Below are 25,071 nucleotides of genomic sequence, written 5' to 3'. Positions count from 1 at the left end.
CCTCTCATGAAGATGTGCTGGCTGTGGCCAACGACTCTGTTGTCCTTCAGGTGTTTTTCAATACCTCCCAGAATAATCATCATCTCCATAATTTTACTAGGCATGAGTCTGATAGGCCTATTGCTTCCAGGGTTGTCCTTCTTGCCTCTTTTGAAAACTGGGACCTCTCCAGATTCCCAAGACTGTTCAAAAATTATCAAGAGATGCTTCATGATGATATTAGCCAGCTCTTTATGTATTCTCAGATTAGTCCCATCACATCCCATAGATTTATAGGGATCCAGCTGGAGCAGCAGATCCTTCACACTTTCAGGGTTAACTCAGAGTTTATCATTCTCATAGTTACAGTCCTCTAGCTCAGAGTGCTGGGACCTCCTTAGTCCATCATCAGTGTTGAAGACAAAAGCAAAGAAAGCATTAAACACCTCTACCATCCTCATGCTGTAATGGGCTGATGTAATTTCAGCACTGCCTTTTGCCATAATGCATTTTTAAAACCCTATTTTTATTGTCCCCTGCATTTCTGGTGGCTTCAATTGCAGTGGAGTTTGGCCACACAAATTCATCCCCTACAGTGGTGAGCAGCATCTCTGTATTCCTTTCACGTCACCTGACCTTGCTTCCTTATACACCTTCCCTTTTTACCTTATCTCCAAAAGAAGATTCCTGTTCAGCCAAGGTGGCCTTCTGCCTCATCTGCTTGGTTTCTGATTTTTAGGAATTGCCTGTGCAGTCAGGAGCTGGTGCTTAAAAAGTGACCAGCACTGATGGACCCCAGGACCTTCAAAAGCATTTTCCCAGGGGACTTTACTTACTGATTCCCTGAGCAGCCTGAAGCCTGCTCTTCCCATGTCCAGGGCTGAAGTTTTGTTGGCACTTTTCCTCCTGTCCCCAGAGATTTTAAACTCAATGGCTTCACGGTCACTGTGGCCAAGACAGCCACCAATGTCCACTCAAGAGGATCACAAGATCCTCTCTGTTTGACAAGTAACAAACAAAGGAGGGCATCTTTCTGAGTCGGCCTTCTTAGTACTTGTACCTTGAAGTTACCATCCAGGTTTTCAGGAATATATAGGGAGTCTGTGAAAATTGTGTTAAGAAACAGAAAATATTTTAAGGCTTGCTGTGGATCTGATGGCCATCTCCCTATCTAAATGTGTTCCCTGTGTGTCCAGGTCATTGTGTTGTAATAATGCATTTGAAATTAACCTCTTATGAAATGAGGAGACTAAAACATCCTGGAGTTCTGCCTGTGCCAAATCAGAGCTTCTGTCTGGAAGGTAAAGTGTAAGCAATGTGTGGTTATTGCTCTTTTAGATATGTGGTGACTGAAAAATAAGAGAAATATGTATATCAATTTTAATACAACCTTTTCCTAAATGCCATTATTTGCTGAAAAGTACAGTGCTACCATGCACAAGGGAAGACTGATGTAATTTAGATGTAAATTTCATGTGAGCAGGAGTATGTTTCATACAGCACGCTTCTGATTAAATATTCCATTACAGACCAAAAGAGATGGAGTCATTAATTTTTACTTGGAATGAGTTGTATAAAACAACATATTAACCTTGCTGTCTGGTCCTGTCTACCTCCCATCCATTTCTCCTCTCTTCACCACTCCTCCTTTCCCCCAATTTAAAAAGAAAAGTTTCCTGCTCACTCCACTAGTCTTCAGTGCTGCTGAGCAGTACTAGGTATGCTGTTCCAATGTGGTGCCAGGCAACCTCCTGTAGCTCATACTCATCTATCTTCACTGTTTCATGTGTGACTCTTTCTTCAGACAGCAGGAAAATGACTGTGTAAAGGGCAAATTTGAACTCCAGGCTGACACCAATAAAAGTGCTTCCAGTTGGCTTGACTGAGCCCTTCCAGCTGAACTGGATGCTCAAAACTTGATCATCTTTGTCAGGCTGAAAGCATAAATGAAACAACAGAATAATGTCCAACACAGCTGTGACTGGACAGATAGAATTTCCAATTGCAGATTTTTGAGAGCTTCAAAAGTTGAGTTCATCCTTGGTGTGCTTTGGTGCAATAGCTGGAGCACAATCTTTTCCCTGACTGCTGGATCATACATGACCATTTATCCCAACTAAACCTCAGCAGTGTTGCAATTCTGTAAACACCAGCACTATTTAAAATAGCTTTTGCAAAAAAAAGAAGCTGCAAGACATGTTATTATTCATTCTTCTTATATACAATTAGGTACTGTATATACTTATTACTGTTCGAAACACTGAGCCTATGATTGCATCATTATACTTCTTTGTTGCAAATCTCTGGATCCATTTGTCTTATTTGCAAAATCCCCCAAAGGCTTGTTCTTACCCTGGTTTTGTTCTTCCAAGCCACGTATCCCTTGTAATCAATCTGGTTGCATTTTTTCTGAAGGTAAAATTGCACCCAGTTGTGCAAAGCTAAATCTCTTTACCATGCCTTGTTTCTCCAAAAAAGACATGTTCAAAACCACAAGAATCATGTCTGTAATGAAGAAGAAAAAAGAATATACAGATCTTTTGTATGTGTCATAGAGCCATAGAATGGTTTGGGTTGGAAGGGATGTTAAAGCCCATCTCATTCTGACCCCCTGCCATGGGCAGGGACACCTCCCACTATCCCAGGTTGCTCAGAACCCCCATCCAATCTGGCCTTGGACACTTCCAGGTATGGGGCAGCCGCAGCTTCTCTGGGAAACCTGTGCCAGGGCCTCAGCACCCTCACAGGGAACAATTTCTTCCTCGTATCCAATCTAAACCCACTCTGTCAGTCTGAAGACATTCTGAAGCTGTCTTCCAATTCTATGTGTAGCAGATGGCACTTGGGCTTACATTACCTAAATCAGACTAGAGCAGAGATTATCAGTGCCCGTACCCACCCATCAAACATACCTGTCTCCTTCTTTCCAGGCATAGAGCTGGAACCAGATGTCATAAAGCTGATGTTTGAAATCAGCAAGGTTTGGCTTTGCTAGGTTTTTTTTTCAGCAGATAGTCATGAGCTAGCTGAAGGATAGAAAACCAAGATACGTATATAGTTTACTTCTTTAAGTAAACTTTATTCAGTATTTCAGTGACAAAATTATCTATGTTACTCACTCTCATGACTTCTGTTGCTAAGATAGCATCAAGGAAACAATTGTTTTCAACTATTTCTTCCGGAGTCACTACTTCTGCTACACCAGTTGTTGTCTTATAGTTGTCCAACAAGGAAATAAAGGCTGCAGAAAAAGAGAAACTTTCAGTCTGCTCATATGCCTGATTCAGGCATTAGAGTGCAATCATAAAAAGGTACCATAGAATATGCTTTGACAGCCCTTAGAGAAAGCCATTCCTTTATATGTCAGATTCTTCTCTCAGGTATACTGTTACGTGTAGGCCTCAAGGTGTCTCAAGGCCAGATCACTGCTGTACTTTTTAAAGATCTTTTTCAAGATAAACAGCTACTGAGCTTCCTTATGGAGCTAAGTGCTGAAGTAATAATGACCTTCTAGCAAAACAAATCGTATCTGACCACCACAATTAGAGACACAGGCTTAGAACCTTGAGCTGTGCTGGCACAAGGTTTTGTGGGCATTATTTCTGCAGAGGAATAATAGAGCATAAACCTAGATCAGATGTCTTGAGCTTGAGAAAAATTAAGGAAGGAAGCATACATTCATAGACATGGCTGAAGGATAGCCCCCAAGAGAAATGCAAGACCTAGCTGTGTGTCTAGTACTATCTGAAAGGGCTTGGAAGCTGTGAGTAAAGGAGTAAAGATGAATTTGGTGTCTTTTTCAATGCATAGAATCACAGAATGGTTTGGGTTGGAAGAGACCTTAAACCAGTTCAAACTCCCTGCGATGGTCAGGGACATCTTCCGCTATCCCAGGTTGCTCAGTGCCCCATCCAACTTGACCTTGAACATTTCCAGTGATGGGGCAACCACAGCTTCTCTGGGCAAATTGTTCACCACTGTGTCTCAGTGTCTTGGCTTGTAAAGCAGGATATAACCAAAAGTCTGTATTCTGTCACCATCTGTTGAAACCAGGTGGGGCAGTGTTCTTTATCTTTTCCACAGCCCATCCTCCCTCCAGAGAGATATCTTCTGTTAATGGGCCATTGAGTCCCACTGTGTGACTGATAAAATTACATCATCCCATTGGGAGATGCTCCAGCCAGGGGGAGGAGCCAAGTATTTCCAACCTAGATAAAAACTGAGATTTGGAACACCAAGGCAGCCTTTTTCCACTGGATTCCAGAGGACAATCAAGCACTTCTACATAATCACTGGACCTTTAGAGGAAAACTGTACCCTTCTACAGGGCCACTGCTTCAACTGAACCACATCTCTCACTCCAGGAGGATGCAGCCACCATTTAATCAGACTGCTACCAACACCCTGACTGATGGGGTGTCAGGTTGTATTCTGACTCTGTCAGTGTTTTGGGTTTGTTGGTTTTTTTTTTAAATTGTATTTCTATTTTAATTTTTCCTAGTAAAAAACTGGTATTCCTATTACCATACCTTTACCTGAGAGCTCCTTAGTTTCAAAATTATAATAATTTGGAGGGAGGAGGTTTACATTGTCCATTTCAAGAAAGGCTCCTGCCTTTCTTAAGAGACACTTGTCTTTCACACCAAGAAACTCAGTTGCTCTCACAGGAAAACATTTATTTGAAAATTCTATTCTTAGCCCCCACTCTGTCAGAGTGAAGCTATTCCCCCTTGTCCTGTCACTCCAGGCCCTTGTCAAGAGTCTCTCTCCATCTTTCCTGTGGCTCCCTGCAGGCAGTGCAAGGCCACAATGAGGTCACCCCAAAGCCTTCTCCTCTCCAGGCTGCACAATCCCAATTCCCTCAGCCTTTGCTCCCAGCAGAGCTGCTCCATCCCTCTGATCCCTTGGTGTCCCTGCTCTGGCTCCAGCAGCTCCCTGTCCTTGCTGTGCTGGCCCAGGGCTGGGTGCAGCCCTGCAGGGGGGTCTCAGCAGAGTGGGGCAGAGGGGCAGAATCCCCCCTCCCCTGCTGCCCTGGGGCTCTGGGTGCAGCCCAGCACAGGGGGGCTCTGGCTTGGGGCAGGGCCAGCTCTCACCCACAGCACCCCCAAGTCCTTCTGCCAGGGCTGCTCCCTCTGCTCATCCCCAGCTGGATTGATCCCAGGGGCTGTTCTGACCCAGGTGCACCACCAACACCTGGTCTTGTCAAACTCTCTGAGATTCCTTTGGGCCACTTCTCAAGCTTGTGGTAAGTGTCCCATCCCTTTAACTTAGTAGTAGAAGAGTCAGAGAATTCAGATTTTGCCTGAGACACAAAAGAATGTTCCTCCTGAGGCTCAGGTACAGGTAATCTCCAAGCAACTGTTATGGAAACTCCCTTCAAATGACCTACAGCCTGATGATCCTCACCACCATGCAAATTATATGCAATGTTATATTTAAGGCAATCACATCAAAAACAGCACAGATTTTTGATATCACATCCATGATTAACAAAAGAACAGGTCTCACTTGCAAAAGTTTTTATGCTCCTCAGGCGTTCTTCATTTACATTGTGAAACAGATGTCTGGCTGCATTGCCTTGGACAGCAGTGTCACCTTGCTGTGCTGGACCTGCTTTTCCCTAGGAAAACACCAGAGGAAAACAATGTAAGGAGTAAGATATCCAACCCTAGAGGAGACAGTGCCTGCCTTTGTAGTAATCAAACCAAACCCCATAAAGCTATCAAGATTCTTTGCTAGGAATTGTCTTACTATGAAATAAGAGAAGATATTGCAGAACTGTCAACATAAATACAATCTCTGACAGCTGTTAAGAGCCTGAGATTTCTCTGTTGACTCAGAGATGATTGTAATTGCCCATGTGATAGTTCAGTTCTGCTCAGCAACCAGCTATGCTGTTATACTACATACATCACAAATGGCAAATAGAAGAAATGTAGGGCAAGGGCTCTCTCCCACCACAAATAAATAAAAAGGAGATTTAGGTACCTTCTATCTCTGCAGTTTTAAGGAGGCTTCCCTGATAATTTTCAAATTTCTATTTCATAAAGGGCATTCTCAAGGAAAGAAGATAGAAGATGAGTAGCAGCTTTTTAACACAGGCGAGTGGTACCTAGAGCCTTGTTCTGACACATGAAGAAACCTTATGGGAGAAGTTTTCCCCACATTTTGGCCTGAGGTAGGAACCACTGTTTTGAGTTTATCAGCAATATCAAATTATCTGTTATAATATGAAGCAACATTGGAATAAAGTATTTGAGTAACATCAGAATAAAGTGAGTTCTTGTGTGAGTACAAAACTGGATGGTGACTATTCTGGCCTGCTGCAATTTGTGGCTGAAACACTTGACCACTGCTCTCCCAGAGAAACACAAGAGTTTCTCAAATTCCTCCCTTATTCTCCTAAGAATGATTTGGGACCTATCTCCCTTTCTTTCTTGCTGCAAGTCACCCAGACCACACACACAAGCTGCCATTCATATCCTGAAATGGGTGGAGCAAAACATCTCTAGCGCTGCTCAAAGTGTGGTTAACACTGAATTCAGACTCTGTTTTTCAGGCTGTCATCTTGCTGGGTCTTGAAAACCTCCAGAGATGGAGATTTCATAACTCCTCTGGGCATCCTGCTCCTTTGTCTTTGTTGAATTTCATGATGTTCCTTCCTTATCATGTTCATCCAGCCTGCCTATGACCAGTGGAAGAGAAGTCCTGAGCATACCAACTTCACCACAGTTTGCTGTTATCTGCAAAATGGGAAGGGTTGCATGCTAGGTCCTCCTCCAGCTCACAGACAGAGATAAAATATTACAGGACCCAAGACAAACACCTGAGAGACTCCACTTTTAACCAAAGTCAAGGTAAGTGTGAACTATCTGTGTTCTTCCTAAGGAATGCTTTCCTCACTGCACATGACAAAGCACAGGCAACTTTTTAAGCAAAAGGCACTTTTGCAGGCACTTTTTCCTGCACCACACTGCCCTTAATCCTGACTTGGCAAATGCTTACCTGCACATCAGTTGTGTAATCTTTCCCAGGCCTAAGGCAGTGAACATCTGCATCCCACATCTCATTGAAAAGCTTAGAAAGTTCACAATTTCACAATTTAAGCCATTCCTGTCAAGAAATACATGTGCTAAAAAAAGGCATGTGCTGTTATTTCTGCAAGTCTGCAGGTAACTTGTAAGGAAACCTGAGCCTTCCCTTAGGTTGTCAGACAGCAAAGTTCTTGTTGATAAGTCTTCCTTGTGGTTTTCCATGCAATGAAACAAAAAGGAAGATGGTGGTATTTCATTCCCAAGGATTCTGTGCACTTGGTGTGTTTTCTTCCAGTCCCTATCTCAACTCATGAACCCTTTGATAATTTTTTTTTCTCTCCTTTGTCCAGCTGTGGCTGGGGAGGGTGACGGACTGATGTTTTGCCAGTGTCAAATCACAACAGGTTGTTATTGTGATGAAGTGCCCAGAGGTAGCTCCAGTTTCAAATACATTATGGCCACACTAAAAGAGGATCAGGACAACAGAGAAAAAAAGAAGTGGATTAATCTTTAAATGACTGACAGTGGAATCAATCAGTTACAAACCAGCACACACATCAAAGCCCACAGAAGAGCCATTTGATAATTTGAATTCTCCAAAAGAGATGTTCTCCAGAAAAGAAGAAAAGTACAGAAATCTGTTGGCATTTCTTTCTTTGGGGCAACTTGCCATGATTTTAACAACTGGTTCTTCCACACTGAACCTTCAAGACCAGCTCTGAACCTTTGATTAGTATTATCTCTTCTCCTTCTGTTCTGGCCAGGGTGGAGATAACTCCCTGCATTCTCCTGCCCGTGGTAAATTCCATGTTCTCTAGCAGAAAGAGCAAAGACTGTGGCAAAGGCACAAGGGCAGGACAGGTAACATTAACTACAGCAGCTGCAGAGGCACACAGGAGATTGTCACCAGCATGCAACAACGCTGCCAACAGAACAGGAAGCAAGAAATTCTCTCTATGATGCTTTTCTAGCAGCAATCTTACAAACTCTTCCCTTTATCCTTCAAGCGAGATTACACACAGAATGTCTTCCTTTGCCATTTGATTATGCCAGCCTAAAGGTAGTGGTGACAAAGGGTGAGTAAGGCTCTAAATGCCATGTCTGCATACAACAAAATTCCCTCATGCACTGGTCTCTGATGCATATACCTACCCAAGCTTCTCCTTCCCTTATTTTTAATGGGGACTTGCCCAGCATAATTGTGTACATCTGTCCATTTGTCTATGAACAAGATTTAGGAAGGGCTGTGTGTTGGTTTTGCATGGCCTAGTTTTTGGTAGTGGGGGGACCACAGAGGTGCCTTCTTCTTCTGTGACAAGCTGCTAGAAGCTTCTGCTGTGTCCAGCACATGCATCAAAGTCCAGAGAAGAACCGCTTGATAATTCTGAATTCTCCTGAAACCAGCGTTTGTCTGATTTTGCCTGGGTGTGTCTGAGTATGTTTGAGAGTGTCCGAATGTGCCTGAGTGTTATTGAATGTGTGCCAGTGTTGTCAAGTACGTCCGTGTCTGTGCACAGCTCTGGCAGCTGTGAAGCGCTCTGAAGTTTTGCTTCTGCTGAAACCCCTCTGGGTGATGAATATTCGCTCTAAGAGCCCTGTGTTCTTCTTCTCTGGTTGACTGAATGGAAATGGAACTCTTCTTGGTAACACCTCGCGCAAAGAATAGAGTCGGGAGAGCTTCACGCCCACACCCGCTTCTCTCTCGCGGTGTCACTCTGTGCCGTTTGTAATTCAAGCAGGTATTTAAGAACTTCAAGGCCGTTCAAGGCTTTGCAGAGCACAGCTGGAAACACTCCAGCAGGAGTACTCGGGCACTCTTGGGAACATACAGACACAGTCCGGAACACGGAGACACACTCAGGCACACTCAACCAAACTCAGGAACTCTCGGGCACACTCGCGCACAATTGGGCACACACGACAACACTTGCACACATTCGGGAACACTTGGGCACACGCGGGCACACGCGGACGCATGCGGGCACACTCCGGCACACGCGGCAACACTCACACACATTCGGGTAAGCTGGGCCACACTCATGCACACACGAGAACACACAGGCACACTCAGGCACACTTGGCACACTCAGACAATTTGGGCAAACTCGTCCACACACAGGCACACTCGGCCACACGTGGGCATATTCCTACACACTTGGGTACACTCAAATACACTTGGGCACACTCGACAACAATCACACACATTCGGGAACACTCAGGCACAATCAGGCACACTTGGCACACTCAGTGACAATCGTGCACACTCGTCCACACACAGGCACACTTGGCCCTACTCAGGCACACTACAGCAAACTGGGGCACATGCGGGCACACCATTTTGTGTCCATCAGTGGGCAGAACTATGTGGGGGGGGCTCATGCAGTACCGGGTTGTGTCCAGAAGGGTGAAGCACTTCTCGGTTTGTGTGGTGGGTGGGAGGAGCTGTTCCAGATTGTGTCTTAAGGACACAGCACTGCCCAGGAGGCGAGGGGTGTGCGCAGTACCGGCTTGTGTCCACCAGGGGGCAGCACTGCTGGAAGAGGGGGAGAGGGCGCTGCAGTTCCTGTCTGTGTCCATGAAAGGGCAGCACTACTTGGGGCGGGGAGCGGCCTCAGTACTGGGTTGTGTCCACAACGAGGGAAGCACTTCTCGGTTGGTGTGCGGGGCAGAAGGCGCTGTGCCAGGTTGTGTCTTAAGGAGGCAGCACTGCGTGGGGGGCGGGAGGCTGCAGTACCGGCTTGTGCCCACCAGGGGGCAGCCCTCCCCAGGGTGGGGGCGCAGAAAGGGCTGCGCTCACCCCAGGGCAGCACCAGCTTCAGCACACTTGTTTCATAGCACAGAGGGTCACCTTGAATTGTCTGCTTTCAGGGGACGTAGAGGAAAAACCCTGTATTGGACACTGTTTTGTTTTAGGAACTATTATTCTGTTCCAAAATCCACATCTTAGCAACTTATTTTAACACAAATACCTGGGATTCGTGGTGTGAAGGCTTGCAACAAGGCAAAACAATGCTCAAGATTTTCTTTCATTTCTTTTCAGATAATGTGATTTTTCTGAGTGATGGCTCGATGACAGACAAGGTGGGATGTCCTTAGTGCTTGCATTCAGGCCATTTCATTCCTTTGGTTTTTCAGTGCTTCATAATTATTTTTTAAAGAAATAAATAAAATGTTCGTTACCTAGAGGGTGCATCTGTGTGTTCTGTTTTCCCATGTGCTTTCTCTCTGTTACGATCTTTTGGATTCCTTTTTTTTCCCCTTCTTAAAAGGAAAGGTACCCCAGGCAGCTGTGTCAGTTCTTGAGCTGATGAATATATAAATGGAAGTCACTCTTTGCATCTTCAGCCATTTTCAAACCTTCTGTCCTTGGCTGCCTTAATCTCTCTCCTGTCTGCAGGGACTGCCAGCCTGATCCCCTCTCACTGTTGACACCCCTTCTCTGTTCTATAACTATCATTCCCCGTTTTTTCCTTCACTAAGCAAGTTGGACAGTAAGTTTAAAACAGAACCATTGGCCTTGACTAGTGCTCAGCTGGAGATTTGTGTCACAGACCCAGAGGAGGCCTCCTGTGAATTTGCATCTGCCCCTCTGCTGATCCTAGGTATTGTCTTTCACCAAACCCTGCTTAGGTCTTGTTTGTTGTGGTATTTGGCGTAGGATGACATCAGCATTCCCATCCAGTCCCTCGTTAGGGTGCTGTGCCCAACGTTTGCCATCAGGAGGAGCTGGAGGAGCGACTGTCTTGGCTGTGCCGTGGGGGAGCCCAGTGAAAAACATTCCAGGTTCAGGATTCTTAGTGTGGGAGTGGTGCTTGTTTCACCGTTTTGTTGTCAGAGTGAGAATTATTGTATTATTGGTAAGAAGTTGCTCAACTAAAAGGCGTTTAATTCACGAAGGAGGTGTTTAATACACAAAGAAGAGAAGGTGAAATTCCCACTGTAATACAACATGATGTGAACAGGGAAAGAAAAATGTTAGAGGTGACAACTTCCTGCCTCCAGACTGGTGGGATTTTGTATCTCACCTCTCTCTGAGCTCAGTGCAGAACACATTAATAGCCTTTGCAGCTCTTTTCCATACAGTATTTTGGGTTTTTTTAATGCTCTGTGAGTATTGCCTGTACTAACAAAAACTTCAATTCTTTCAATTCAGCAGCTATTCCTGGCTGATGTCAAAGATCTAACAAGTACCTGAGCCCCTCTCACTGGCATACTGGGGTGTTGGATGTATTGCAAAGGCTTGGCTACTTCAATGGGTTGTTATCCACAGATGATTGTATTTTTAAATAGAAAGTCCTGATTTTAATTCCTTTCACTAGTTGTTTAATCTGAGCCTGTTGTACTGCTTTGAGAATTGTGATGGTGCTCTTGCACAGTACTGATCCAAATACAATTTGTGCTGGGTCCACACCAATTTTTTCTATTTGCCAAAAGATGGGGTTTGTCTTGAGCTTTCTGCTAGGAGGCCTTGAGCGAATGTGCTGAGCCTATGTTCATTCAGTGCTCACCTCGTTTGCACTCTGGCGTGGTGGTGGAGCTCATGGCAGTGTCTGTTTTGGAGCCTGGACCTGCCTTTCCACTCCAGACTCAGAGCAGAAGTAGCAGCAAGGCTTCCCTTTACCACCACCCTGAAGTGGCCAGAACTGACAGAACTCTCTGAATGACTCCTACGGATGTTGGAGACAGCAGAGCTAACACAAGGTATTAGAAAATGGTGCCAGCAAGGAAAAATATTTGCTCAAGAACTCTGCCCTTGCAGTTCTATTTAAAGTAGCTAGTACACTTTCAAAGATTGACCTGCTACAAAGACAACACACACTGACTTTCAGCACACACTGGAAGGAGTTTGTTGAATGTTCAGCACAGCTTGGCGGTAGGATAGGTCTTTCCAAATGATTCTGCATTGCCTTAGTTACAGCAAAAATAACCAGTGGCAAAAGCTTGTTGTGTGTTCATCTCTTACGTCTGCTCTGCTGCTCTGGGGCAAAATTAATCTGTAACTAAGTAATTTCAGTTATGAGAAAATCCTGTGTGATATCAGCATTCCTGCAGCATCAGGTTGGTTTTTTTTTTTATGGATAGGTACTTGGAAATTGAATGGGAATGGTATCATGTGAGTGAAGTACAGTGATTCCTTGTTTATAACTAGGAAATTAGTGTTTTCCTACAGTGTCCCCTGGAAAATGGCATTCTGCTTTTTCTTGTCTGTGTTAGCATCTTTTGTGAACCTGATAAGGCAAACCTGCATCAACCAGGTTATTTAGAAGTGTTTGAGCTTAACAAGGAATTTATTTTATGTATTTATGGAGATAATTGGAAAAGATAAATATAGGTGACTTCTTTTGAAAATGTCAGCATGTTCACCAAGTATTTGGAGCCCTTCTGAACAGCTTTGAGGCAGAGCTATTCTGGTCTGCAAGCTCCATGGCAGTCAGTTATTATTGTGAGGTGTAGGAAACACTCTGCTTGCTTTTGTGGCCAGTTTGAGGAAGACACCATGACATTGTGCCTGTGACACACAGCAAAGAAGGAAGAGAAGTTGAAAGAATTTCAATTTGAATTCTCATTAATCTGTAGAAATTGCTCTGTCCACAGAAATTATGAGGCATGAAGAAGTAGGAGAATATGCTTCAGCCAAAGGATTCAAGTCCCACTTCACCAAAATAGCTCTCTTGTTAACCTCTGTGGGGTTGGGGGCACTGTGTCTGTGTTCCCAAATACAGGGAAGGTCACACTTCAGTTCAAGACCAGCAGTGCTTGTCTGCTTGCCTGGAGAAACCCTTGCAGAGGGGCAGGAATTGCAAAGGCAGGAAAGCTGAATCAGAGCTTAGAGAAGCCCCTGGGTACAACAGCAAAGAAGGTTCTGGTAAAGGGAGACTGTATTTCTGTCAGTGTACCAATTATGTGGGTTTAGTAACAGGCTCTCTTTGGGGCTGGCTATCCCACTTTTTTCATGTGTCAGAAAAGGAATAAAATGCCAGGATTGTGGGAAGAAAACTTTACTATTCTGAAGCTCACCTTCTATTTTTAACTCTGAAATTTCTGTGGTGGAAGCCTTTTTGCCAAGTAGTTGAGCATGTCTGAATGTACAAATTGACTTGGAGTCTGCTTATCTTGGCAGTGGTGAGCTTCTCAGCACAGCGGTGTCATTTAAATCTCATTTACACAAGAAATTTGCTTTGTTAGTGCATTGCCAGATACTGGGTAGTGCAAGTAAAGTCTTTGCACAACACACAAAGAAGTAAGTTTCACGGGGTTTCTCTTGTGGGCAACGTGTGTCAGTGTGTGTGAGATTTCCTCCTTCTGCTTGTTGCTTAGTTCCATGTGAAAATTCAGCTTATTACCGTATCTGGCCATTTCAGAAAAATCTCCACTAACTACTGTGATTAGAAACTGACTTGTGGTTTATTCTGTATATTCTTAGACCTGAAATTTGTGTCCTACGCTCCTCAAGAGGTATGAATTTGTTGAAACAATCTCTAGCCGTGGCTGTTTTCTGTTGCTTTCAAGGGGTAAGATTTTTATTGGTAGCTGGTCAGAAACCTGGCACTTTTCATCATGTGGGCTCTGTTGCTGTTTGTTCTTTCCTTGCTAGTTGGCTTCTCAAACTGATTTGAACAGAGCGGCTGTAGAAAATGGATGGTTATCTTGATCCTGGCTGTCACAAGTCAGAAAAATGTCACCTGTAAATATTTAATGGACCTTTGTGCAGCTGACCTGATCGAGAACTGAGTAATGATGTGGTTGCAGGAGTTGTGGCTTCTGTAACCCGGATCTGTAAGGAGAAAGAGAGCACCTTTCCTTTGCCAGGCTTTGTATTGTTGCTTGCTTTGTTCTTTGATATTTTAAGTAAGTGGTGTTTGTTTGGAGTTCTGCCTTAGCAGCCTCCTCTTTCTTAGCTGGTTTGGTTTTCTCTGTAGGTTTTCTATGTGTGTTTTCTGTGTGGGCTTTCTGCTCCTTGCAGAAAGGGAACAGAATTCTCAGCAAACAAAGGCTGAGCTCTCTTCTCTGTATGTGGAGACAATAATTCCTCACCCTTTTATCTTCTTGTAGATTTTTGGTCAATTTTTGCACTCACCCCCTGTGCTGCAGAGTGAGTTCAAACCCGCTTCAGAACAGTGGGGTGAGGAAAGGGTCTTACACAAAAGAAGAAATCAAAAATGCCCTCAGAATTTCATGAGTTGGAACTTAAAAATACTATTATAGCTGCCCTAAGAGAAAAGTAATGAAGTGTGGAGAAACAGCCCTGATTTTCAGCAGGCTGGTAACTATTGAAATCCACCATTTAAATCTCCAGGGAGTATGGGATAAACTTAGGATAGCTGTGTCTGTATCATGTTCTTGTTGGTTTTAAGGTGTTTTCCCCAGTGCCTGATTTCTGGTGTAGTGTCAGTCTGTGGGCAGCAACATGTGACACATTAGACTGCTGTCCCATGTCTTGTATCAGCACACTGAATAATTAATATTCTCTGGAAAGGATTAGTTTCCTCTACTTCTGTCTCTTCCTCCTTGGTGCCCTGTATGTGCTCCCAGTCTCCAGCAGAACTTTGCTATTTCAGATTTCCTTTCCCAAGAAGAACCGGTGCTGCAGCACAAACACATCAGGTCTCTATGCTTGGCTGCCACCATGCAAATTGGTCATATTTCCTTCAAAGTCTTGGGTAATTGTTTCAGAGATGTTGAAGCTCAAAATTTGCATGTGGCCTTGAACACTAATTTTAATATTATGTTAGTGACTGGGCAGCATGCCCCATTACTTTATATTTATATTTATATTTATATTTATATTTATATTTATATTTATATTTATATTTATATTTATATTTATATTTATATTTATATTATTTATATTATTTATATTATTTATATTTTTTATATTTTTTATATTTATATTTATGCCTCAGAAATGGATAGTTTTGTGTGTCAAAATATTTCTCTGGCAAACGAAGTCTTCCAGCATACTTATGAATTCTCAGCAGCTCTGTGTCCCACAGCAGAAACTGTGCCTCAGTACCAATGATGAAGAGAGAGCTCCTGGGGAAGTGCAGAGGGGAGAGGGACACAACTTTTTATGGTGCAGGAAGAGGGGAAACCACTGGGAAAAGCAGTGTGCTGTTTAACCAGGGTGTTTAATTTTGTATGAGTGCTTTACCCAAGGGGGGATGACAGAAGTATGTGCCTGTGCAGTTTCTTCCTTAAATAAATATTTCTGCCTGAGAAACATGTTAGGGTGAGCAAGTTCAGCCCAGCACTCCTAGTCAAATACCATTCCTTGGGAGCCCCTTGCTCAGCAAAGGAAGCTGCACTCACCCAGTCAGAAGCACCTTCTTCTAAGGTGACTTTCACTTTGTTGGTTTATAAGGCAAACATGGGTCTTCCTTTAGACTTCTCAAAGCATTCATTTAGTGCCCCATCCCCAAGCAATTATCTAGTCAGAGCAGTGATTTTAGAAGATGCTAATCTCAGCCAGCAGGGTGATGCAGAGCCTTTTGTCAAAGAGATTATCACAAGGCCACAAAAGCTTTAAAAGGAAGAACACATCCAATGAAAACACGGAGGCTCCTGAATAAGGAACTGACCTTTACAAATTTCACAATCTGCATCTCTGGACTGGCACAGTGGAATTGCTTTGATAACAGTGCGTGGCAGTGCCAGGACACAAGTTTGTACTCTGGTTGGGCTTGCCAAAGTAGAAGGTAGCAATTCAGGCACTGGTAATTTGGCTTTAGGTTTGGCTTTAGATGTTTTCTGTGCTGCTGAAGGCAAATATCAGACTGGCTTCTTTCACAACAACTAACTTTAAATAACTAATCTTTGCAGGAGATCTTTGATCGTGTAACTTCTGTTACACTTTTTTTTTTCCTAATCAAACTCCAGCAGTTTAGTAAATTTTAAAGGAACAGACTTGGTGAAATCATCATAAGTTGTCCTATATTTTGTTGTTGCTGTTGTGCCTGTTAGGTGCTGGGTAATCCTTCTGGCTTTGTTTTCCGCATAGGGCTGGGCTGGGTGCGCTGGCTCTGTGAGTGGATGGAAGTAGCTGCCACGACAGGTGATGTCTAGAGGGAGGTCTAGGAGCGAGAGACACGCCAGAAGTCCGGTTCTGGTTCGTGCACACATTTCCAGCCTGGAAACGTCAATCAGTGTTGGGCTGACCCCACAGCACCCGGCCGTGCCTGAGCTCCGGGAGCTGCAGACAACCACTGAGGAATGCCCAGCTTTTTGAATCCTAAATACTTGGCAACTTTTCACTTTCAAAGAACAATGGAACGTCAGTGTTGCCCCGGCTTGGCAGGAACACAAGTCTTAAAATACCGTAATTTCCCGTTGCCTGGGATTATTTTTACCGCCGGCTGATGAGCGCTCCGGGGCCGATCTACGGCAAGCACCAGCGTCCTCGGTGCGGCCGCCCAGAGCTGTGAGGTTCTGTTTTCCCAGAGTGCGTTCTGACCTGTCGTCACCGAACAGGCACCCTGGGCCGTGCTGTCCCCGGACCCGCTGTCCGAGCCCGCCATCCCGGCCGCGGTGCCGGGGCCGCCATGGGTCCCTCCCTGAGGTCGGGCCGGGGCGGGGCGGCGCGCGCCGGCCGCAGTCTTGTCGCTGCGCCATTGGCTGCCGCGCCCGCCGCTCCGCCGCGCCGTTGGTCGCGCGCACCACGCCCCCGTCCGCGGGCGCGCGGCCGCTCGGGGCCCGCGCGCTCATTGGCCCGCGCCGGGAACTGCTCGCCCGCGATTGGCGGGCGGGGCGGCAGGGGCGTGGCCGGGCGGGGCGGGGGCGCGGCGCGCGGCCGGCGGGGGTGACCCGCCCGTGTGACGCCCACGCGCTGCCGCCGGCTGTGGGAACGCGCCGGGGCGGGGGCGAGCGCGCGGCTCCGCGGCCCGGGGCAGTGGCGGGGGCAGGGGCCGGCAGCGGGGCGGCGGACGGACAGACAGACGCGCCGGTGCCTGCGGCCGGCATGGAGGTGTGCGAGAGCGGCGCGGAGCAGCCGCCGCTGCTGCACTGGGACCGCAAGCTGAGCGAGCTGTGCGAGCCCGCAGACCCCGACACGCTGCTGAGCCGCACGGTGAGGAGAGGCGGGGGCGGGCGGCGGCTCCTAGCGGCGCCGGCGGGCCTGGGGCGGAATGGCTGGGACGCCGCCGTGGGCGGCCGCGTTTCGGGGGCCGTGGCGGGGTTCCTCGGGCTGCCCGTGGGCGGGGGTGTCCCGGTGGGCACCAGGGTTGGCACCGGGCGGGTTTGGCCAACAGGTGCTCCCCGCGCCCCTTGCCGTGACTGCCAGCCCTCCGGCGCTGCTCGCTCCAGGGTCGAGGTGTCGTCGGGCAAGCCTGGGTGCCGGCGGGTCTCGACTCCCCCTCCTCCGAGCCTGGCGGCGGCTTCCGGTAACCGGAGTGCCGCAGCTCCCGCTCCGTCCGTCGCCGCTTCCCCCGCCCGGCCGGGGCTCCCTGTGCGCCCTCGGCGCTGCCGCTCCGCCCGCCGGCCCTTCGGGAGTCGCCGGCAGCGTCGTCTTCTTCAAGACGAGACTGTCCCTGCTCCGTCCCGCTCCCCAGGCGCAGAAAGGAAGTGACACAAGTTTCGATGTTTTTGTTGTTTATTTTTTGGCTGGGATCCCCGTATTTTGGCTTGCGCAAAACGCATAGTTCGGACAGTTCCGAGGAAATGTGTCATCTTGTCTCTGGTTCGCTGTTACTCCGGAGGCTTGTCGCAAGCACAGCGATACACCTCTGTAAGCCCCCGTAGGTGTAAATCCCGAGTGGCAGTGTGCCGGAGCGCCTTGGGGCAGCAGCACAGAGCACTCCTCCAGCCCGCTGCTGATGCGAGGCTCGGGGCAGCCACGCTCAGTGTGGTCGTCGAGCACGTGCTTGGATGCAGAGCCAGAGGAACGTGGTCGCTGGGATGTGGCAGTGCCCGAGGGATGGCTTGGCAGCGGCTGCCGCGTGCTCCGCGTTGCTTCCTTGCACTCAAGAGGGTGATGTGCAAATACAGCCCCGGAGTGAGGCACCCAGCGCTTCATGATCCCACAGCCACTGCCTCTGTGCCGATCTTGGCGTTAGTCTTGTAAGGCAAACAAGGAAAATCTTATTTTGTTATGTGTGGTATGTGGTAGTCTTACTGATCCGGGATCGTGTCCGTCACAAGCTCCAAGCTTCATTCCAGCAGGAAGCGAGCCCGCTGCATGTGTGATGGTCTTTAAACAGTATTTGGCTTCTTTGTGTTTGAAAGTCTTGCGCAATGTGTATCTTCTGGTAGATCCGGGGAAAAGCAATCATGTCATGGTAGCTTGGGTTTTTAATAGAGCCAGGAGGAGTACTTAACAATAGAAAGCTCTTCCTTCAAACAACTGTTTTCTTGTGGTTTTTTTTATCAACAAGAATGTTGTGAATGAGAGGCTCTTTGAAGAGTGTTCCCCTTCAGATTTTACAGTTGTGCTGGCATACTTCTTCTTGCTTGGTTTGAATCCTTGTGATGAGAATGGAGTTGCCACTCTTAACTTTTGTTTTTACTCAGTGTTTTTATATCTTCTTTAATTAGTGCCTTGAAGGAGATCTTACACTTGGGCTAGAACTTGTGGCTGCAGTGACATGGATATGTGTCTTTTCTGCTCTATTTCAAGGAGCCTGAGAATTGAGATTGTGTCTTTATAAAGAAAACATCCTGTTTGTCTGGTGGATGGAAATGGGGTGCCTTTCCCTTTTCTGTTTTCAAGCTTTATTGGGGATTTTCAGCTTCAAATGCTATGATGATGAACATTTTTTGAGGGGTAGTGCATAGCTGGGTCTGCAAAATCTTGGGCTGTGATGACCTTTGTTGGGACATTGATTTGTTTGTGTTTGCTGTCTTGCTGATTGGGTCTTTTTAGAAGTTTAAAATTTCTTCAGAGGCCCTCTTGAAGCCAAATAAAAAGTGTGACATCAGTTTCTCTTTTTGGTTGTTCTTGGGATTCTTCTGAAAGAAGTTTCAGGAAAAAAAGCCCAACTAAATGCTATAAAGTAGGTTTAGTGAGGTATTGCAATCTTTAAGGAATTATGAAATTAACATTCATTTGAGTGAAAAAACCCCACACTTCTGCCTGTTAAACTTTTTCTTTTGCCAGTGTGCCCTGCCAAGTGGAAGAAAATACTGTGCTTGATACCATGAAACACAAGGTCTCTATTTACCTCTGGCCAAAACTTCATATAATCATTTGAAAAACCCAAAACAAACAAACACGCTCTCTGGATGAAACATCTGTTCTTCTCCTGGGCTGTGCTTTCCATCTGGGAGGACTGGTTTGACCCTGTTACTCTGCTGTTTGTAAACTTACTGCAAGGTTCTTCTGGAAAGGCTGGGGTGATGAGGAGACCCTTCCCATGCTCTGTCTGTGGGAATGCCCATGCCCTGTGCTGTCAGTCACCCTCACAGGCGAGGAACACGTCCTACAGCATCTTCTGGTCTTCACACACTCCCGAGGTGCCCCTTAGCTGGATGTGCGGGTCTGCATCTAAGGAAACCGTGGACTTGGGAAAGGTCTCTAGGACAGTCATGCAGCCCTGGCAACCCGAGCTGGACTGCAGGGGGAGGAGGGAGAAGATGATGATAACTGAGGGGAGAACTCAAAAGCAGGAAGAAGGATTGGTGTCATTCTGCAGTCAGACCTGTGTGTACAGACTGTGAATTCTGTGCCAGCTGGCTTTTGTATATTTTGAGTTAATATTTAACTTTTCTGTGACCAAAAAGGCTGTTCCTGGCGCTGACACTAGCAGACAAGTGTGAAAGTATGCATACACTTAAAAAACTTGACCTCTATTTTAAACTGTTCCAGCCTGCCTTAATTACCAGGACTGAAATCCAACCTTCTGGGGATTTACATTTCTCTTTCACAGCTGATGATTTCACCAGTGCGTGGAGCTGTGTGAGGAGATGTTTCCTTACCCCACTGGTGCTGTCAGTGATATCATGGGCTGTATGTGGAGAAAGGCAACAATTGTGGAGGTGTCAGAGAGCTTTATAGCGGTTGTTTTTCCAGAGTTAAGTTTCCCATGGAAGCAAAGGCTGAAAGGGTTCCCAGAGGCGTGTTTATGGTATGTGTCACGTGTCTGCATTATATAATCATCATCTGTGCTGTAGCTTGTGACTGTGTTGGTAGTGCCATATGCTGGCACTGTGAAAAGCAGTATTATTATTATTATTATTGTGTTATTATTGCTGTTCTGTGCTTTTTCCTGGTGGTCAGACAGAAGGGAAACACAACACCCACGACAGCCCAAGGGGAGCAGGAGCGTGGCCAGGTGGCAGAATCTCCATCTCCTTGCTGCTGCTGTTACTTTCCATAACGCACAGGTGGGCTTGAAGTGGGCCAGCTCTGCTGGTGGCCGTGGGGCTCTGTGGTTGGACATGGCCCACCTGGGACTGTGTCTTCTGTGACAAGTGCCAGATCTGATGCAGATGGATAAGTCTGACAAACATGGCATGAAATGCCAACTACCTGTCCCATTGCTGGATGGGGGCTGGAAGTTATTAGTTAGGTGGTTCTTAGGAGCCTTTGACATTTAAAACCTCCTTATGTAATGCTGAGGAGGCAGTTTTATTTCCCTCTCCCCCCCATTTTCATCGCGATTTTAACACATTGGCTGCTGCTTCTAGATGATGGCAAAATGCAGACAAATGCAAGCATAGATGTGATCTTGGCATGGCATGTGTGGAACTGCAGCTACCCTGCAGCTATCGGGGGACAGCAGGACTAAATTCGTAGATGTCATGTCCTGGGTGTCTGGATCAGTGGTTAACTGGAAGGTAACTTCAAATGCCAAGTAGCCCAAATGGTTTATTTGTTAATGAGCTTGACTATTGAACTTGGAACTCATGAAAAAATTGGAATTAGTGAAATGTCACATGGCTACTGCTGTTGTCTGAGTGGTGTTTTGAGCCCTGTGATCCTGTTTCCATGTTGCTGGTGGTGATGTGGGCAGCTCAGCCCTGGGACAGGGGTGCAGTGTGGACTGGAATGAGAGTAGGAGGCTTCCCAGGCTGCAGCTGCCAAGTTTCTGTCTCCCTGTGAAAGCAAAACCAAAGGTGAAGTTTAATGGTCAGAGTTGTGATTGTCATCTAAGGTGAACTCGGGAAATTTCCTCCCCATTACAAACCTCTGAACCTCAGCAGGCTTGTCTGGTGACACATTTGCTCTGCTGCAAAAACGATGGTTGCTGCTACTTTGTGTTTCTAATGACTTCTGCAAGAGAGCTGCCTCTGGATGAGCTGCCAGGGGGTGCCTGGAGCCCTTGGAGTACAGCAGCCGTTATTTTAATGGATGGCAGTGCTTGATTTTTACAGTCTGTGTGTATTTAATTGAAAGCTGTGGTTACTGCAGTGGGTGTGCGTGTGGAGCTGGCTGTGATGGCTGCATGTAGCTCTCTAGTGTCAGTGTAGTTTGGTCCAATTTTTGTTTTATTTTGGTAGGAGGAGAGCTACTTCATTTATTTGCATGTGGGGTTTGGTCTGGTGCCCACAAACCATAAAGCTGAAATCTCTCATTCTTTCTTCTCTGTATACCTGCAGTTGACTTTATGTAAGATATTTGTAGAGTCAGTACTTGCAAAGATTTTTCCAAAATTGCAGTAAATGGGGGAAAAGAGAAAGTGATGTTTTCAAATAGTTGTATACAGAGCTCATACAAAGCAGTAGTGTTAAATTTTGTCAATGACTTTTCATATCAATAAAAAAGTCAACATCACAACTGCTGAACAGCAAAGTTAGTTTTACACCATGAGTTTGCACTGAAAACCATTTCTCCTTCTCGTTTTCTTCCCAAATTTAAATAAGAAAGCTATTCCAGTTTGTCAAGAGACATGACACATACTTGCGATGGGTCTGACTGATCTACAGGTCCTCTAAGAGCTGAGATAAACACCAGTAGGAGACCATGAAACTTTATTTACCCTGTTGTTTTCTGACAGTTAAAATCAGAAAAATTAGGGTGTTGAGTTGCTGGCTGTAACTGTACAGTGAAGTGCTTGATCTGCAGTGAAGACAGGAGCTGGAAAAAAATGTTCATCTGTTGTGGGACTGCCTTTGAAGTGTGGGAGGTAAGAATGAGCCAGCATAATGTAAAAACCCAGTTTTTATTATTTTTTCTAATGGACATGACTGATGTACACCATCCTCTGTAAATGTTTCCTTTGGAAAGCCAGTCCTTACACACAGAACAGGTTGTGCACGATAGCAGGGGTAAAGGAATTTCACTTATGGTGTTACCAGACAGGGCTTTCCTGTGTCTGGAGTTGTTCAGCTTATCTGCAGGGCGGGAACTTGTGCTGTTTGCAGGTCTTTGTTTGTAATGTGAAGAGTCCCTTCTTAGCTAGGGCTGAGTGAGTTTCCCCTGTCCTGGGATGGGGACCAGTTTTTTATTAAGGCAGTCTCGCTTTTTTAGGATTATCTGTGTAAGGAGGCCAGTGTGCACTGTATCTTGCTGGCTACTCCTCCCTCCAAAGAGCTGGAGGCTCTGTGTCACTATGGGCTCACTTTCTTTTGATCCCTTAGCTCCCAAGGTCCCTCTGAGATACCTGGTTGCTTTGAAGACATGGTCTTTTGAAAATAGTCCTGTGTCTCTGAGCGGGCAGGTTTTCTTGCTGACTTTCCACTTGCAGATAGATGCTGCCTTTTTGTGCTTTTTTTGTATTCAAATGTTGGTTATCAGGCTTTGCTCTCCTTACTGCTGTCTGTACACCTTCCTCCCTGCATTCCCAACAGCTGTTTTCCAGTCACTTCATAATACTTGGTTTAAACATCCATCATCTGTATGCTCTATCTTAGTCTGCTTCTCTCACTTTTGGAGAAGGATCATTTTGGGGGTGGGACGTTAGCAGTTACGTGCTAACATACAATAGCAATTACGATAGGTGACATTGCTATCAGACACAGAGTGTCTGACCTGGCTCAGTGGCATTTGTCACAGGCTGTCTTTGCTGCTGACCCTGAGCTTACAAGGTCCCCCCTTTAACTCCTCTGATTCCGTAGAGCATCTTGCTTTCTTCCAAGAGAAATAGCTTCCTGGTAAGTCCCTGAGGGGTGCTCTCACAGTAGAGCTCATAGTCTGTGTTTTCAGGAGGGCACATTCATTTGTGCTGTTGCTCCCTATTCATCTCTGAATCATGGAGATGCCTTCTGGCTGTGTTTTTTTTGTGGATGACAAGACCTGACAGTGCAGTTCTGCACCTGGGTGTAACCACAGGCTGTTGTGGTAGCTGCCTGGGAGCTCATCCAGTTTTAAAAGGACTTTTTTGCCAGAAATTAGCTTTCAGGCATATCAGTTCCCTGACAAAGCTTGCCCTGTAGCAACCAGGTGCTGATGTCGACATGAAAGGGCAGGTAGGAATATGTGGCTGGGGAAGGGGTAGTGGTACTGCATTTTGAGCCTAAGGAATGTGCAGTGGGAATAGTCAGTAGATTTTTGAGTTGTGCTTAGATGCAAACCTGATGTGTATGTGTGTATTTATTTGATACCAGTAGAAAATTATGTGGATGTCACTGGAAATAACAGGGCTTGCCTGGAAGAGGTATTTGTTCAAGGGTCATTAAGAAAAAGGGTTGTTTGAGAAGGATGTGGGTATGTAGCAGAAAAACACAGATCTGATGTTCAAGGAAGCACTAACGTTGGATTGGTCTGTGGCCCCACCGCCCCTCCATGGTGTCAAGTGCTGGTGAAAAGTGGAGGCTGCCTTGGATGCTAAATTATTTTTCTTTCATAAAAGCGAAAGGAATGGCATGCAAAGAATAAGCTTGGCTTATGTCCTAATTCTGCTGGCAAGTATGTTGCCCTTTCACCTCACTGAAGTGAATGATAGGCAGTAGAGAAGACAGGTGAAAAATGGTGGGGTTTAACAAGGCATAGCTGAGGTGCACATTAAGTCTGAGATGCTGAGCTTTTCAGAGCAGGGGCATTGTCCTCATTCTCTCTGTCTGCAAGCTGTCAGACACAGATCACAACTGTGGAAAAGAAAGTCACTGGATTGAGTTGAATGCTAAATGTGTACAGGAAGGATACACATACTCTACCAAATAATGAGCATTCCCTCTCCTGAGGGTGAGTAGGGAAGCAGAGAAGGCAATGTGAGAAAAAGTGTGGCTAAATGGGTTATACCGTAATTGCTAGAGCTGTCCGCATAGGTGCCATCCATCCAAATGTGGAGCTGAATACTGCCAGTGACCTCTCTGTGTCTTGGAAACTATTGCCTTCTATTTTTTTTGCTGTCTGCTGCTAACTGGCTTTCAATCTTCTGTATGTGATCTGGCTCCGCTGTGGTGACAGGCAAAAATTTAATGGGAAAACGTGACACCCACTTACTCTCCTCTCTCTGCCAAATAAAAACATTCCTCTGCAGCTGTGCTGGGGCTGGCTTTTGTCCTTTCATGCAATCTGTCAGTCATACGGGGTGAGAAATAGAGACCAAGCTGCTCTAATAACCTCTTGGGGAACTTTGGGTGTCTTAGGGAGCTTCAGACCTCCTTCATGCCAAACTGGATGTGCCCTGAGCAGCGATGCAGGGCAGAAGTTGCTGGAGGATCCTCTCCTGTAGTGTAGGGGCAAAGAGCAATATTCCTGATTAGTTTAGTGGCTCACCTGGAGCTGGGCTCACTGCATTCCTGCAGCTCTGCTGGGATGAGCCCAGCCTGTTTGGTGACCCTGTAGTGCTCATCTCCAAGCTTTTGCTGCAGCTGAAGTTGCCTGCGGAGGTAAGGAGTATGCTTTTTTGGGTGAGATGGGATGCTCTCCAGTAGACAAGAGGAAAGTCATTTGCCCATGTTCTTGCACCAAAGATGTTGAGTGCTGCCCCTGATTTTGGATGTGAGCAGAGTCCTCAGCTGTGGCAAAATTCTTTGAAGCACATAGTGGCTTGTGAAGCAAGAGAAGCATCTTTCAGTTGCTGTGCTTTGGAGTACCTGGTTTAATTTCTCTTCTCCAAAGTTTGGACACTGTCATGTGAAGGTCTGTAGAAAAGAGTGGAAAAAGAGTCAAGCTCTTTACACCACAGTGTGGCAGGAGGGTGAGAGGAAATGGACATCAGCAGAAGTGAGAGAGGATCAGATT

The 25,071-nt window shown here is 46.1% G+C and overlaps 2 protein-coding genes across 3 annotated transcripts in view; one reads left to right on the top strand and one right to left on the bottom strand.

Annotated features, from left to right (window-relative positions):
* Positions 1–1,622: 1,622 nt before the first annotated feature.
* On the bottom strand, positions 1,623–16,970 carry LOC116995608 (poly(U)-specific endoribonuclease-like). Its single transcript, XM_033058462.2, is given in 9 exon segments — positions 1,623–1,913; positions 2,332–2,423; positions 2,426–2,484; positions 2,892–2,983; positions 2,985–3,005; positions 3,099–3,220; positions 5,488–5,599; positions 6,985–7,064; positions 16,361–16,970. Coding segments are annotated over 9 exon segments (1,434 nt in total). The 3' UTR covers positions 1,623–1,667.
* Positions 16,916–25,071, top strand: part of CREB3L2 (cAMP responsive element binding protein 3 like 2) — a 74,972-nt gene continuing 66,816 nt past the window's right edge. For both annotated transcript variants that reach the window (XM_033058076.2, XM_033058075.2), the window contains exon 1: positions 16,916–17,076. In XM_033058076.2, coding sequence (XP_032913967.1) covers positions 16,969–17,076 — 108 coding nt within the window. In that variant the 5' untranslated portion in view covers positions 16,916–16,968. The remainder of the gene's footprint in view (positions 17,077–25,071) is intronic.

The sequence above is a fragment of the Catharus ustulatus genome, chromosome 4 (genome assembly GCF_009819885.2).
Source record: "Catharus ustulatus isolate bCatUst1 chromosome 4, bCatUst1.pri.v2, whole genome shotgun sequence".
In the NCBI taxonomy this organism is placed as follows: domain Eukaryota; kingdom Metazoa; phylum Chordata; class Aves; order Passeriformes; family Turdidae; genus Catharus; species Catharus ustulatus.
The sequence above is the reverse complement of the archived record's forward strand: the minus strand, read 5'-3'. Positions and strand labels throughout refer to the sequence as shown.